Consider the following 17,017-nt stretch of genomic DNA (forward strand, 5'->3'; position numbering starts at 1 on the left):
CTTGTAAGCAAGATTCCAGGAGATTTTTATGATGAGATAAAATTGAAGAACATTGATCTTGAGACTATATGTCTTTTAAAAACTTCATTCGAATTTTTCCTTTGTGAGTTTCTTAGAAAGTAGTATATGAATTAAAAGCACTATGAGCTGCATATCTCGAGATAAAACCCAATCTACTCTGCTGGCTGGCCTTTAGAGGGGCTAAATGGAACACAGGAACTTAATCTAGCAGCTCTTCATTGTTAAATCACTATCCTGAGGGTTGCTGAGTCTAAGCCATTACCTTACGCAAATAAGATAACTCTTTATTTCAATTATCTGAAGCACCAGGCTTACTATCTAGAGACTTTGCAAAGCTGATCATGTCTATCATGTGCTAATCAAAGACCTGTACTGACAGGAAGAGCTCCATCCAAAATTCAAAAGAATCAAACAGCAGAAAGAGCCTCTTGAGATCAACACAAACAGAAAACAATGTGGATGTGGGGATGTGTATTTCTTCCACCAGTTATACTCCTGTGTGTCCCAGATAACACAGCACAGAGAAGGCATTTAACCCAGGCTGATGAGTGGATGAATGAGAGTAAATGAACGAATGGGGCTGGCATCAGTGGGACAAACAGAAACAGTATCATATAATTCAGTAGCTTCAGGGGAAAGAAAAGAATTTTTTTTCTAACGTCTAGAAATTACCTACTAAAAAACCTTTACCAGTCTTCAACCTGCATTGCCAATTGACACTGAAACTTATGTTTATAAGAGGAAAGGTCAATCCTGAAAGGCCCACAAAAGCACAAAGTGAACAGAAGGAATCAAGTGGAGGTGGTGCTTCAGGAGTGACAAAACCTGAGATGAGTCACCTACGAGGTCACAGGGATGCTCCTCCCAGTGTGGGCTCAGAGTGACACGCTATGGATAGCACACTGGAGCCCAAATCCACAAGCACAACGACGGAACAGGAAAGGAGGGGAGCGTTCAGGTAGAGGGAAGGCAAGACCCAGTGGAGACAGGAGGAGGAAGAGTGGAGGGAAGCGCGTGCAACGTGTCATGCAGGGACCCCAGGGAGGGCAAGGGCACCAGGCAACACTCGTGGGGACACACCTCGTCACAGAGACAAACCGCTTACCCTCCGCTTTAGTGGCAGTACCATCTTTAAGCAAATTAAAAAAACAAGGGAAGGGATAACAGGGAACAGTTAGTAACATCAAAAAAATTAAAAAGCAGAATGTTATTATTAGCTACCAAAAAAGCAAAAGTACAATTTAAAATAAAATTAAAAGGGAAACAAGTTCAACAGCAAAGCACAGTCTGAAGCAAGTAAGTGCACCTTCTATTGAAATCAGCTTAGGAGAATGTGCTTTTTGCCTTCAGAAAACACCACACGAAAGCACAATCCAGGGTCAGGCCTTGGCTGATGGACTGTGTTTTTGATTTGGCCAGCCTCATCCTCCTTGGGCTTCCCTGGTGGTTCAGTTGGTAAAGAATCCACCCGCAACGCGGGAGACCTGGGTTCGATCCCTGGGTTGGGAAAATCCCCTGGAGAAGGGAAAGGCTACCCGCTCCAGTATTCGTGCCTGGAGAATTCCATTGACCGTATCATCCACGGGGTCGCAAAGAGTCGGACACAGCTGAGCATCTTTCAGTTTCATTTTCTCTCATCCTCTGAAGAGTCCCTTTTTCTTGGAACAAAGTATTGTACTAGCAGAATAACGGGGGGGAACTACGGACACCCAGAGGGCAGAGGCAGTGAGTCAGCAGCCCCGGAAGCTGGCATAGCAGCACCCAGCCCAGCCACACGGTCCAGCTCGGTACCTGAGTCGAGGCCTAGGGGCTCCGTGTCTCCCCTCATGTGTCTGGACTCTAGAAGTTGGGAAAAGGATCATCAGCTTTAACACTACACTCCTACACAGACGTGGTGTGTCCACCTCAGTAGGAGCTATAACAGCTTCTCAGCAGGACTGTGTTATATTGGGGGCTGATTTTGCTTGGTTTTTATGGATCTGGACATCAGGAAAGCTGAGGTCAAGCTCTCAGGCGATGGAGAGTGGGGAATACTCCAGTCTCATCATTTGGAAGACCTGAGCGCTTTTACAAGCACCAAGTGGAGCCCACAGGGTCCATGTTAAAACAGCTTTAATATGCACAGAAAACAAGGACTACTGTTTTCAAACAATGAAGCAAATACTAACTACAGATTCTCAAGGTGGACCAAACAGAACTAAAATGAACAGAAAGCCTTCACACAGGACAGACTTCTGATTTCTCTCTTGCTCAGTGATCACACATCAACACAGGAGCCTAAACACACCTACGTGATGGTGTAACAGTTAAATAAACAACATAAAAGGAGAGCTCTTATTGGATATGTTCCCAGTCTCAGTAAGAAACTTCTGTAGAGAAGACAAGACTGATTTAACAACATTCCACACTATAAACCTTACCTTTTAAATTAATAGCATTCCTCTCACAGCCACAGTTTCCTTCATCTTATGGGATAATAGTTTACAAAAGACTTCTATAGAATTTGATTTGTCCCTTCCACATATGTTAACAGGTGGCTATTATTTAATAGCCATAACCAATTTATGGGTGGAGAAAATAGATTCAAAAGCTGCCCAAATCAGGCACTAAGTGCCCAAGTCAGGCCCACTGACTTTTGCTTGGTATTCTCTCACTCTGCTCCCATGATCTTAGCTATCAGCTGTGGAACTGACTTTGGGATTAGTTTGTAAACCACAAGAGCAGTAAGTCTTGATGTTTCATGAAGTTTAAACCACATTAACTTCCTTAAATCCCAAATAAAATGAATCCTGCCGAGTTTCTAGACTTTGGCTTTGAACAACTCTGCTTTAACAAACATAAACTGAAATAAACTATAAGCCTTACAACAGGTGTTCAGTCTACCATGCTATCAGACACTAATTCTTTTGAAAGTAATTTTTAAATCTTTTGTGACCTATCATTAGAGTCTGTGCATGCTCCTCCGAGGTGGCACAGGGGGACAGACAACACCCTTTTGTGTGATACATTGTGCTGGTCAGAAAGTCTGCCCACTCCTCTGGAGCCCCTGTTACTCCCTCCCCGTGCCCACTCCAGGCAAAGCCTCACTGAACAGTCAAGATCTGCACCCCACCCCAGGACAGGAGGGGAGGAAACCCAGCTCTGGCCACAAGGGAGGAGGCTGGGATGCTGGAAGGGGCACATGACACAGAGGGACACACCACTGATGCCCCAGCAGAGAGGACACTCACCCAAGGGTGGCTGTAAACCAGCAGTCAGCACACGGGGTCACTTAACTCTGAAACATTAGCCCTGCAACCGTGAAACCTGCCTCAGTTACAGTTTCTGGTCATTTGCTCCGTAAATCAATCTAATCTCAGGTTAAGTGTCATCTCGAATGGCAGACCTGGGGCGAAGGCTCTCGGGGGTCTGGTTACCTAAGGACGCATACGAGCCCGGAGGTAAGGCCGCCGCCGAGCTGAAGGGCGCTGTGCTGGCAGCCGAGGAGATCTTGGATTTGGCGCTGGCAGCTGCATTCACGTCGATGTCACTTCGAGACCGCTGCAGGGACCCCGCGGTGGATGCGGACTTGGTGCTGACCGTGGAAGCTGCAGGGGGAGGAGTGAGCTTTAGCAAGGACAGTAAGGGCTGCACTAGACCTTCAAGCACTGCTTCTCCTGAAAACAAACATCAAGTTTTCACAAAGGCTGGAGCACAGAGCACTGTCCAACAGTGGCTCCTGGTCACTCGACAGAGCTCAGCTGGTGCTGAAGGGAATGACAAATGACCGTAACTCCACACACCTTCATAACCAAAACCATAAATCCCACAGATAGACCACAGTTCTGATCCACAAGAGTAATCAAACAATGAAAACTCATTTGCATCTGGCCAGTGTCCTCCTAAGGTGGTATGAAGGTGCCCTCCCACCCCCAGGGCACACACCACCCCCTACCCCTGTTTCAGGGAACATACCCCTCCCCACTCCCCAAAGCTGCCAGGTACCGGGTTGCTTGGAGCATCCCAGCCAGTGCTCAGAGCACAGAAGCAACACACACACACACCACACACACACCACACACACACCACACACACACACACACACACGCCCCATGACAGCACCAAGTACAGGGGGTAGGGAGGGTGAGAAGGACAGGTCTGCCTGCCCGAGTCACTCTGACAAACTATCCCTGCTCTGCTGGGATCGTGGGAGCACAAAACAGGGCAGACCCTCTGCAGACCTGGGAGCAGTAGCTGGCTTCCAGCCACTGCACAGCCCACCCCAGGCTCAGACACCGAAGCCTTCCCCGTGGTGCCCACCTTACCTCTGGAGGTGGTACTGCCAGTAGGACTTCTTTTGGCAGAGAGCGGCCGACTGAAAATAAAGGAACACATCTATTATCAAAAGTGCACTGTATCTGTATTAATACAGGTAAAATGTACAATAGGCAATTATGATCACAAAGAATTATTTCAGACTTCTCAGAATTCTACAGGTAATCTGGACCATAATCTTTAAAAATTCCCAATTTCAGAAAAGCTTTAGTACTGTACTTTGGACTACCTTTCAAACACATGGCAAGAAATCTTAGAAAATAGAAATAAAGAATGAAGATAGTAGTACGTTCAGTTCCAGAGTTTGCATGCCCTCCCTTTCCAAAGCTGTCTCCAAGTTAATGCTTATATTCTCTTAGAAGATACTTGGCGCAATTTGCTTGTGCTTGTATTACTCCAAAACTGTGCCAGGACTGACATGCATATTTCACTACAAACCATCTGTGGCAGGGATCAGGGACCAAGGACCATGGGCCAGACCACCTGTTTCTTATGATGCCCCACAGCATCTTCCCCAGGACTAGGCTCCATCTGAATTGAGGGGGAAATGATAACAGGCACATATACATTCCAAGGGATGAGCTGCTCGTCCATGTGCTCAGGCAGCAAAATTTTCATTGTAAACCCCACACAGATGAAGAGCATAGCAGGAGCACTTACTTGAGACTCTCCTGGGAGCTGGAGGATGAGCGGTCTGACTGTGGCAGTGACACCACGCTGTCCGAGCTCTTTAGGTGGGTCTGCAGGGCCTTCTGGTAGGAGGACTCCAGCGTGTGGTACAGGTGCTCTGCTTCCCTGCTGAAGTGACTGTGGAAACCCCAGTAACACCTGGAAAACACAGGACACTGTCAGGGACTGACCTCAGCTCCGGCGACCAGCAGCCGCAGTGGCGTAAGGGAGCGAATGAAGCGAGGGGGACTGCTGTGACTCCTCACCCACAACCTACTGGCTCTGTGACTCTAGGCAAATTATTCCGTCTGTCTGACTCTCAGTCTCATTAAGAACATGGAAATCAAAGAGTCTAACCTGCAAGACTGGGAAGACTAGGGAAGACAGAGCTAAAACATCTAGAATTACACCTAGAATGTGAGGGGACTGGTTCATGGAAGCAAAATGCATGTGACACTCCCTGGCTCAAAGTATTTAAAACGGCTTTAGGTTAACATATAAAAACGAAAAACAGGATGATGCTCACAACCACTTGAGAGGTATAGTGTGTTATGATTAAAAAACGAGAAAAAAATGGGGGGGGGCACGAAATGTAAAATAAGGACAAAAAGAGCATAAGTAGATCATTAACAAATCCATTCCTAATTAAGTCACTTATTCGGGTAGGAACTTCCCCAAATGAGGTTGTGCTTCAGGGTGAAGAATGAGGCCCTCCAAACACTCAGAACCAGGGAATTAGACCTTAACTGAGAGCAAAGAGCAGTGAGAGCCAGGTCAGGGTAGGTATATGCAGCTGAATAATCCATAGTGCTCCAAGAGGTAAGCACTGGTGAAATCTGTGTTATCACAAAAGTCAGGGACTTTCCTGGTGGTCCAGCGTTAGGACTAGGGCTTCCACTGCAAGAGGGGCACATGTTCCGTCCCCTGTTGGGGAACTAAGATCTCCCAAGCTGTGCAGCACAGCCAAAAAAAAAAAGGAAGAACTAGCCAACCACAGAAGCACAGAGAAAAATAGCCCCAAAGCAATATGGGAGGTATGTATCTTTGTGCTGTCTGAGAGAAGACATCTGAGCATCAAACTTAAAACTGCTATTTAGTCAGGATGGTACGATGACTCCCAGAAAGGCATGGGATGTGGGGGCCACACCCTCTTGGCTGCATCACAGCCAGTCCTAGTGGTAAGACAACTCCAAACATGATCAGGACAGTGAGCTGCGGACTGCAGTCAGCCTGAGCCACCCTCATCCACTTACCAGGCACCCACCTGGCCCTGGCAGAGATGTAGTCCCTGGCTAAGAATCCCCATGATGGGGAGTTTTCACAGTAAATCAACAAGCCACTGGGGACAAATAGAGCTGGGTAAGAGAAGACATGGGACATGCAGACAAGTGCTTTTCTGGCTCATGTGATAATGTCTCATAAATTAAAAAATGAGCTTTTTCTGCTGTCTACATCAGTCCCATTTATGTTCAAATAGTACCAATCAGGCTTTCAGGCCTGGGCACTCCACAACCTTTGAAACGAAAAATTAGAGAAGTATTTTGAAATGGTCTTTTGGGTCACATTAACAAAGTCATGATTAACAAGCCATGTTTGTGTGACTTAACGAACTTTTATAAGGCAATCTGGACAGTGAACCTGAAATAGAAAAGCAATGACTTAAGAAAGTGGTGTTCAACAAACACTTACTTTCTGGCTTCTATCCTTGCTTCTGAATCAGCATCATGTATTCCCTTCTTTATCGTTTCAGCTAATACTGATATGTGTCTGTATAGTTAGAAATGAAAGCAGTACATCATTAATGCACAGTGTTATGCAGATAAAAACAGGTGTGAGAAATAACTTCAAAATGGCAACGACAAGGTAGAACCTTTGTGCCCATGGAGTTGACCTGAACATGCAGCCTAGAAAACCAGCACATTTGCTAATTAACTTCTAATTCTGTCCCACTCCCTTCCCCATGAACAGACCCTCCTGGGATTCTTTTCTTTCAGTAATGACTGGTATTTTTCAGGCCATACTTACTTAGCTCAATTTTTATGAACTCACACAAACAAACAAACAAAATTCTACTTTTCCATAGGTGTCTATGGGAATTATAATGAGATAATAATAATCTTAACACTGAAAAGGCTTTCTGCCTCACGTCTCTATAATTAAAGAATGTTTTTCCACTATACGACATGAACTATTCTATGAAATGATGTAAACATTTTATATACAGGTGTTCTTTTCAGTTAGGTTCTATGCGAAGAAGATACCATTAAAACTCTCTCATTGAATACTGAACAGTTTGCAGGAAAAGGTCAATAAGTGAATAATTTCACAGGACAAACAGTAGGTGCCCACTTTACCAGCATCAGACTCTCTGCCTCATCCCGTCACTCTTTCAGTAAACACCTGGTGAGAACCTGCCTAGCGCCCAAGCTAAGCCACGAAGTGAGTAAACACTGGAAGCCACAGCTGAGTGAATCATCATTTTCTGTCTTGCTCATCTGTCCCCACGTTCAATCCCTCATTCCATCTTCCCCTCTAAATCCCAATACTACCACCAGATCAAGAGGGTATAATACCCAAGAGATAAAAGAACAACAAAATACTTTTTAAAAGCCTGACTACCTTCTAGATCCACAGTGAGGCCTGTAAGACTGAACTGGACTCCAGGGGAGCTCTATGTGTTCAAGTCCAGTACTCATAACACGTCTAAGATGCTGTAAAGTTCTTCACGACTATGCAACCCACCATTAAAAACTGAAAGGCACAGTATCATTATCTGTCATCTGCAAACTTAGAAAAAATAACAGGCACATAAAATTGATCAGAACTAAAAATGACTTGTCAAAATAGAGACAAGTTTCTTTATGAATTCTGGGGTAATCCTACATTTTATCATGAGGATGTGAAACTTACCACACAGCAGCCTGAATAAAGAGAAAACTGCTGGCTTTATGATACAAACGGATCAAAAAGAAAACCTTTCAAATGAGTGAAGTCCCTTTAAAGATCTTCAAGTTACCCCTCACCTACTAAGAGCAGTCATACACATTTACCTGGTTGGGACTGACAGGATGTCAGGGGGCAGATGAGAGTTAACACAGTGAGTCCTGGCTGTGCAATGTCCCAGGGCACCCTGTCCACATGCCCAGGCTAACATGACAGTCAAAGGAACTCACTAAGAGCCTCTGCCAGCGGTATGTGCCTCACATCAGGAGAAACACCACCAGCAACCATGCAAATAAATGCACTGATTCCTTCACTTCTTATAGAAAGTGGGCTGGATCGCCAGCTGAGACATTAAACTCAAGATTCAATTCAGAGAGAAAACCAGCAAATCAGATGTTTACCGTTCCAATGAATGTGTCTGCCATTCTTGTAAAAGTAGATCTAAAAATTCAAAGCAGCGCCTGAAAATTGTGAAAAGAAAAATATGTCATTTGTCTGTTTATGAAAATAGCTTTTTCCTTAACTGACCCAAGACTCCTTTTTATAATCAGCAAATTTCTTATAATTTTCATGATTCAAGAAAATGGAACATAAAAATGGAATCAAAATTGACTGAAAACCAAAGCAAATCAACACAATTAAGCACCTATGGTGATCAAAAAAAATAATCACAAGGATACAGGGACAGGATACAAGAGTTCCCTTCAGATCAGAAACGAGCTTCAGAGCAATGCCACTGAACAGGTGTGTCACTGCCATGTGCTTTTATAGTCTACCTCAAATAATACATTAATATAGGAGCTATATGGGCACCAAAGATCAACATACATTACAAAATTAGGGAACTAGTCTTTGCACTAATTTCAAAGAATGCCTTCTACAAAGAAAGTAAAAAAATATCCTAGAAAACAAAGTGTTTACCAAATTTTCCTGCCAAGTTTTTCTCTAACTACTTGGCCAGTTTCCTCTCTTCAATCTTTCAAGATTCTTTCTTTTCAAACCTTTCCACTTCTGTGATCTTTCTTGGCCTGAGTGTACACACAAAAAAACAATGCTGGACTAATCTCCCTTGGGTTGTACCACCACTTCAGAGCCTACCTCTTCATCATTTCCTTTTCCTATATTCCAGAATAATTCTTTGTAGGAATAAATATTATTAGACTTAAGGAACCCATTCAAGGAAACAAATCAGAAGGCAATCTTTCTCTTAATGATCAAACTTTCTTTCCCATGATCTTCCCACTTCAAAATCTCATAATGCATATAATTACTCACTCAATATATCTTTAATAAACCCTTACCCTATGCTAGATGCTGGACACACAATGGTAACTGAGACACAATCCAGTGAGCAGGACAGACAAGAAACAGCTGCCATGTGCCCGGAGCACAAGGGCTCTGGGAGAGCTCTGGCGAGTCACTCAGCTCAGCCCCAGAGCTGCTAGCAGTGGGGGTGGGGGCTGTGAAGAGACTTTCTCCGGGAAAGATGCTGACCTCTGCTCACACCCCTTTCTCGGCATCACTGTCCCCACCCTCACCCAGGCCATGGTCACGCTACCTTTGCCCTTTGCCCCATGTCATTTCCTGGTATGGATTTTTCTTCCCTTTAATGTGTGTGTATATATGCTCATATTTATTAATATTTATTTCTTAGTGGATACATGCATCTTTAGTGCTAATTCTTGTTTTTAATGAGTTTCAAAACAATCTAATCAAAAATATCCCCTGTAAGGGCTTCCCAGGTAGTGCTAGTGGTAAAGACCCTGCCTGCCAATGCAGGAGGCAAAAGAGATGCAGGTTCAATCCCTGGGTTAGAAGATCCCCTGAAGGAGGGCAGAGCTACCCAGTCTAGTATTCTTGCCTGGAAAATCCCATGGACAGGGAAGACTGGCAAGCTATGGTCCATAGGGTTGCAAAGGGTTGGACATGACTGAAGCGACTTAGCAGGCAGCATGCATGCATCCCCTGTAAATTAGGCCTTGTTTTCAACTTTTTAGACTAAAATCATATAGGGAAGTACATCAACACTGGCATTACTTAAATACTGCATTACTTAAGCACATCTGGTTAGATCTTGTCTCTTTTCTTCACCTACTACTACTCATCATTCAAAAAGCAACTCCATTGTTTTTAACTTGTCTATGAGGCTCCTGGGAAACGTAGCAGCTAGTTTGTTTGTTTTAATAAGGTTGGCTTCATTTATTTTATAATTTTTGGCTGCACTGGATCTTTGCTGCTCTGTGTGGGCTTTCTCTAGTTGCAATTATCAGGGGCTACTCTCCAGTTCTGGTGCACAGGTTTCTTCTTGCAGTGGCTTCTCCTGTGGCAGAGCATGAGCTCCAGAGCATGCAGGGCTTCAGCAGTTGCGGCATGTGGGTTCAGTACTTGTGGGGCACAGGCTTTGCTGTCCCAGGGCATGTAGAATCTTCCCGGACCAGGGACTGAACCCATTCCCCTGCAGGAGCAGGTGGATTCCAACCACTGGACCACAAAGAAGTCCATCAGCTAGTTTTGATCAGTGCTCTCTGAATGCCTAAATCCATAAAACATGTATGCTGTAATTCACTCTTACACTGCTTTGCATTATTGTTTTTAATACCTCCAACTAAATTATAAACTTCTTAAAGAGAGGGAGAGTGGCAATTCATTTCTTACAAATTCTATGAAGCAAAGCTAGGCACTGGCTGAATACAGGACGGAAACCATGGCCTTTGTTACACTGCCTTCTTGCTCTCTTTTCCTTTCTGAGGGCATAGTCCCTAGTACTCTTTTCAGCATTAAGACACACGGCTCTGATGAGACTCATTTTGACTACAGACAAAAATGCCAATCTGGGTGTGTGGCTAAGAAGCTGGTGAAGGGGGTGGCATTTCTGCTGTCATGGTGACTGCATGCTGCTACTCACATCGAGCACCACAGGCTAGAATTTTTACATGTTAGGAACCAGTGTGTCATCCCTGAACTCTCATATTGATGCCCTAAACCCCAGTATGATGGTATTTGGAGATGGGGCCCCCGGGTGATCATGAGGTTCACATGGGGTCATGAAAGTGATGCTCTTAGGATTAGGGCCCCTGTAAGAAGAAACACTGACTTCCCTGGTGGCTCAGACGGTAAAGCGTCTGCCTACAATGCGGGAGACCTGGGTTCAATCCCTGGGTTGGGAAGATCTCCTGGAGAAGGAAATGGCAGCCCACTCCAGAACTCTTGCCGGAAAATCCCATGGATGGAGGAGCCTGGTAGGTTACAGCCCATGGAGTCACAAAGAGTCAGACATGACTGACTGACTTTACTTTCTTTCTTTCAAGAAGAAACACTAGAGCTCTCTCTCTTACACAAACACACACAAACAACATTCTGCATCATGAAGACATAGCAAGAAAACAGCCATCTGCAAGCTACTTCCATTAGAACCCACCTGCTGGCACCCGGATCTTAGAATTCCAGCTTCCAGAACTGAGAAAATAAATTTCTGTTGTTTAGGCCCACTCCACGTATCGTATTTTTGTTATGCAGCCTAAGTCAACTAATACACTAAACATCCTATAATGTTTCCCACAAAGATCTGTGTCACCTCACTGCCTTTCACAAAGGAAACACTTTCCAAACCGCTCCTGGAATCCTAAATCTGCAGTGACAATATAACAGCAGCAGCAGCAAATTCTCATGATGGTTACCATTCATTAAGCTTCCACTAAACACTAAGCCCCTTCTATCTAAGTTACTGTGAACCCACAGAACTCTGTCCCCAAGTATGTGGGAAATCCACCAACAGCCTCCACCTCACCAGCTCCACACACTCGTCTCTGGGGAGCTGAAGCTGCTCTGCCCTCTAGGGTGGCTGGACTGTGGGTCAGTGGTTGACCACACTCCTCAGCCATGCCACTGAGCCACACTTTTGAAAATTAAGCCTTTTCAGTGGAAGAACCTGTCTTTCTTCCTGACTTACACAGCCAGCTCATTCCCCTTCTCTTTTCTCTTGTCTTGCACGTGGCTGTTAATAAGATGGTGATGGGGGCTGTTTCATGCTCAGAAAGAACCCCGCACCTGAGAAATCCTGTGGGGTCCAATGTGCCAGCCCAGGAAAGGAGAGAAACAGGGGACAGCCATGAAGTGACAGGCCCTCCTGTTGGGCTAGATCAAAACCCAGAATTGCATGGATGGAGCCAGAAGGCTGCTGCCTAGGTCTGCCATTAATTTACCCCATAAAGCCCTTGATCTGGTCCACCAAGAAGCTTCAGTCCATGAATTGTCTGAAAACTCACATTAAACTTCTGTGTACTTACACTTTCCTGGGAAGAGAGCCCACACATTTCACGATATGAAGGACTCTGTGGAACCACCAGTCGAGACCCCACAGATCCCAGCCGGAAGCACAGAGCCCTGACATCACACACAGGCTGGGACAGCTCATGTGGACCTGAGACAACGCCCAGCTGGCTGCTCAGGCGGACCTTCGGGGTCTACCTCCCCTCACTGTGCAGCACAGCAGGTGCCTAGTCAGGCCTCAGAATCCCCAGAATCACATCAGAAGCTGCAGACAACGTACACCTCCTCCTACCTATGTTAACATAAATAACTACTACTCATTTTTACAGTGTCTTTTCCAGGCAGGCAGCTACTGCCTTCATTCAGGGGACGGGGCAGACCAATGACAGAGGCAGAGAGACCAGCACAGGAAGAAAGTGTATGTGGGGACACGGCCCCATCCCACCTCTTCCAAATACCTCACACACACTTGTTCTCACATACACACACAAATAACATCAGCTGTCCAAATTCACTTTCCATATAATTTTGATCATGACCCTTCAAGCCAAGGGCATTTATTATAGCAATATTAAATAATATTAATTATTTCAAATATAAACTTTTTAGATGGAGGGAAATTTGAAATTTGTTTTGGTTTTAAAACAATTCAAAAATAATGAGAAAATTCATTAAAAGTTTACCTTCTAACTGCAACAGACTTGGAGGTACAGTTGCTTGTTATGACAGGTATTAGCCTAGGGATGTGTGTGTGCTGTGGAAAAGAGCAAAACACAGAGGTGAGCACTTGAAAATACAAAACTGAGATAATCACTTCCTTACTCACCTATGTAAAGCACCTAATACATTCAGATTAGAATTTCACTGCGTTTAAAAAGGAGAAAGAATTTCACTGGACACGTACAAAGGGCATGACAAAGTTTACAGAGCCAAAACAGGCAACATGATGATATGTGTTAAGTCAGTCTAAAATCAAAACAAATCACTGGTATGAAGCCCAAACTATCTGAGCAGTAGAGATCTAAGTGAGTAAAAAGCAGTCAGTAGACCAATGTATTTTAATACCATTTCAATGGATATGTCCAATAACGGCTTTGGTTTAGTATCTGAAATGGGCACTGTAAACAGTAAGAACTAAAATAATGCAAAGAAAGTAACCCACAATAATCATAAATATTCTGGAAAGATTTCAATTAGCATCATCAAGCCCCAGTTTTGAGGGCTGCCTCTAGGGAAAAAGGACTTGACATGGGGAGAAGGTGATATGAAGAGCTTGTACTGTAAAGCTTTGTGAGCTGTTAGGTTTTATTGAAAATCCACATATAAATTACTTGGCTAATTATTCAGGTTAAATAAATTAGTGCTTTGAAAACCTAACTGAAGATAATCTTTTGTTTTTAGGCTTATGTACAATTATTTAAATAAAGATGCTAGATGAATACAAAGCCACAAGCACAAATACCTAAAATGAACAGTTGGGGACTAAGGAGGGAAGAACAGCAATAATACCTGGACACACACAGAACTCAGAAGCAGGTACAAGTGCTCAAATGCTTAAAACCAATGAGGAGAGGATGAGCAACAGGTCAGTAACGGTACACCACACCTGTAATTCACTCCAGGGAACTGAAAAGGCTCACATGTGACAGTTAAGCAAGGGAAGGCGAGGGTGGGACAATACGGTCCATACAGCGTGATTCCACATACATAATCACTCAAATGGGAAACGTCTCTGATAACTGCTTATCTACCACCAATATTTACCACTTGCTCATTCTACAATACATACGGCTCCAAAACATACTCACCCGAATGATTAACCTAACAGCTACAACACCAGAGGTGGCCATAATTTTGGCACTATTTGGAATTAAATTAAAGATAGTTGGCATAATGGCTTCAGCTCCATGGTCAAACTTATTCCCCAGCACTGATGACAGATGCCTGCAATGAGAAATGAACACTGGACTGTAACCAAAGTTCTTGGAAATAGTGTAATATATAAATCTTTTAACATTTTAGAGTCTTTGTATAAAGTCATCTAAGGACAAAAACAAGTCTAAGTAAAATACAAATACTCCCCAAGCACATGCAGAGGACTTCACATATAGCCACTCACCAAGAAGAACTGCTTTTTAAAAAATAAACAAATAAATCATTTCCCACTAATTACTCTTCAAATAGCAAAAAAACAAACACTAATAAAACATAAATATGTCAAAGCACCCTCAGCCTCTATTTTTTCTTTTGCTCTTTTATTTTCAGCATATAACATTCGGGCTTCAATATCTGAGGTCAAAATTTTGAACAGCTGCAAAGCCACTCTTCTACTGAATTCAATAGGAACAAACAAAAATTCTATTGATCATGCTATATTCTGCCAGCAAAATCAATGAAAAGGCTGATAACAGAAGTTTATAAGATTTCATTTTCCATATTATTAATAATTGTTTCAAGTTTAAAACAGAGGCTTCAGAGCTAAGTCACTGAGTAAAATTTAAAATCTGTCACACAACACATTAACAACCAGAGATGTACTGATGCCACAGGTGTTAATTTTCTGCAAAAATCCCCTCTGTCAATAACATAACTGGTCAGGAAACACTGTAAAAGTACTAACAGACTGTAAATAGAATCAGTCTTGGAGACCAGGCGACAAGCAAGTGGAAGAGCCCCAGTGGACGTATTATTCAGTGACCCATCTCTGAAGCTCTGTGACATAGCTACTTTATTATGCGAGAACCGGGAGCGTCGTAGTCCTTACCCCAGCGTGATACAAGCCTCCCGCACTACCTGAGACCGTAGATCCTTAGCGGACAGTTTAAAGGCTCCGTCCAAAAGCCGTAAGTGCTGGAAGAAGTTATCATACTCGGCAGCACCAGCCAAGAGTAAAGATCTAATCTTTTTTAGCTAATGGGGTAGAAAAATTAAGAGACAGAAAAAACAATCCTTAGAACAGAAATACAAAATAATGGAAGCCAACAAATATTCAAGGATCAACAATAAAGTTAAATGATACAGTTTTCCAAGAAGAATTAGACCAACTAAATAATAGCTAACATACTGAAGAAATCTAGGTATCATAAATAAGAAAAAATAATTTTTAAAAATTAGTATCTGTGATAAATGCATTATAATTCTACAAAATGTATTTTTTAATTGGACCATTCTAGCATATTTACAAATGCTCTGATACTAAGGATAAAAATAACTGAAACCTCATTGTAGCCTGTAAAAAAGCTCCTTCCCTAAGTTCCCCAACACCCCATCCAACCACCATTTACTGAGTGAATCACAGGAAAGTAGCTCAGCTGGTAAAGAATCCGCCTACAATGCAGGAGACCTGGGTTTGATCCCTGGGTTGGGAACAGGGAACAGGGATCCCTTGGAGAAGGGAACGGCCACCCACTCCAGTGTTCTGGCCTGGAGAATTCCATGGACTGTATAGTCCATGCGGTTGCAAACAGTCAGACTCGACTGAGCGACTTTCACTTCACAGGAAGAAGTGTCCCCACTGTCGGTCACTGTATCTGCTACTGAAGAGGCTGGAGGGTATCTGAAACAGACACAGCAGCCGTGTTCCTAACCTGCTTCCTGCTGGACAACCAGTGCACAATCACCTTCCTCAGAAAAGACATACCTGCACCAAATGCTGTTCACTTTAATGTTCGGACAACTTGTCATTAATGTGCTTTTAAAAACAGAAGGGGCAGAAGTGCTATGAAGAAAGAAAGGGCAACAGGGACACTCACTGTAAGTCACTAGGAAGCTGCTTCCCTGGCCAAGAATGGCAAAATTAAACCTTTACTAAGGCGAGAGTAGTGGCTGTGCCACAGGCAGGACTTTGTTAAAAGTTCAAGATGCACAAAAAGATAGAAGTCGGCATGTTTTAGAAACAGAAGTGAGGTAATCTATTAAAAAGGCAAACTGAGAATATGGTACCTTATGTTTAAAATACTGCCTACTTAAAATTCATTACAGCTGAACCCCAATTTCATAATAAAGTATTTATAATATTTAAATATCTAATGCAAATGTAATCACAAAGTTGGCAGCTTACAGCATTTACTCTTTGCTCCCAATCATGCTTGTCATCAGATAATATTTCCCTAATCTTGTTTATGGACTCCTCAAGGTCTCGGCTGGAATAAATCTGTAAGCAAAATTAATTTACAATTAATATGAGAAAATTTACAGAATAAACAAAGATTTGTTTCTTAATTAACTGAAGTCAAGAGCATCTGGTAAATACAGTAAAAGAAATCATTTCATTTTTCAGAAAAGGACCTCTGAGATAACATCTAGACAGGCTTGCCACTGAATGAGTTTCCACCATGAATATAAACTCACCAGCTCTGATGCCTATATATGGATAACCTCACCTCAAATGCAGCTTTACCATAACAGATGATTTCATGTACAACTGAGAAAGAAGCCCACTGGGGAATGGGCGGAGATGCACAAGTCACTGACTTGTTTTTTTTTTTTGTAACACCCACCATACTGGCAGACCCCAGAGACACTGCCAGGTCAGTTCTAGTGTCTTCACTGTACTGCAGGTGCAATAAAGTGAATATCACAATGAAGTGAGTCATAAAGATTTTTCTAGACTGCAGCCTATTAACTGCCCAATTAAAGTATGCCCACTGTCTAAAAAGGCCATATGCATAATTTAAAAATCCCTTATTGCTTAAAAAAAAAAAATGCTAACCATCATCTGAGTCTTCAGAGAATTGTAATCTTTTTGTTGATGGAGAGCTGAACTGTTGTGAGAATTATCAAAACATGACAGAGACACGAG

General features: G+C 43.2%; 1 protein-coding gene across 8 annotated transcripts in view; it reads right to left on the bottom strand.

Annotated features, from left to right (window-relative positions):
* CLASP1 (cytoplasmic linker associated protein 1) overlaps positions 1-17,017 on the bottom strand; it is a 237,209-nt gene that overhangs the window by 97,239 nt on the left and 122,953 nt on the right. For 4 of the 8 annotated variants that reach the window (XM_068968563.1, XM_068968560.1, XM_068968561.1 and 1 more), the window contains exons 10-18: positions 16,277-16,369; positions 14,981-15,126; positions 14,025-14,160; positions 12,900-12,970; positions 8,349-8,408; positions 6,694-6,771; positions 4,996-5,163; positions 4,326-4,375; positions 3,438-3,608 (exon numbers count right to left, since the gene is read on the bottom strand). In XM_068968563.1, coding sequence (XP_068824664.1) covers positions 3,438-3,608; positions 4,326-4,375; positions 4,996-5,163; positions 6,694-6,771; positions 8,349-8,408; positions 12,900-12,970; positions 14,025-14,160; positions 14,981-15,126; positions 16,277-16,369 — 973 coding nt within the window. Of the gene's footprint in view, positions 1-1,126; positions 1,151-1,812; positions 1,861-3,437; positions 3,609-4,325; positions 4,376-4,995; positions 5,164-6,693; positions 6,772-8,348; positions 8,409-12,899; positions 12,971-14,024; positions 14,161-14,980; positions 15,127-16,276; positions 16,370-17,017 lie in introns of all 8 variants that reach the window. The other 4 variants (XM_068968567.1, XM_068968565.1, XM_068968564.1 and 1 more) reach the window with 2 other exon arrangements.

The sequence above is a fragment of the Capricornis sumatraensis genome, chromosome 3 (assembly GCF_032405125.1).
Source record: "Capricornis sumatraensis isolate serow.1 chromosome 3, serow.2, whole genome shotgun sequence".
NCBI classification, from domain to species: Eukaryota; Metazoa; Chordata; class Mammalia; order Artiodactyla; family Bovidae; genus Capricornis; species Capricornis sumatraensis.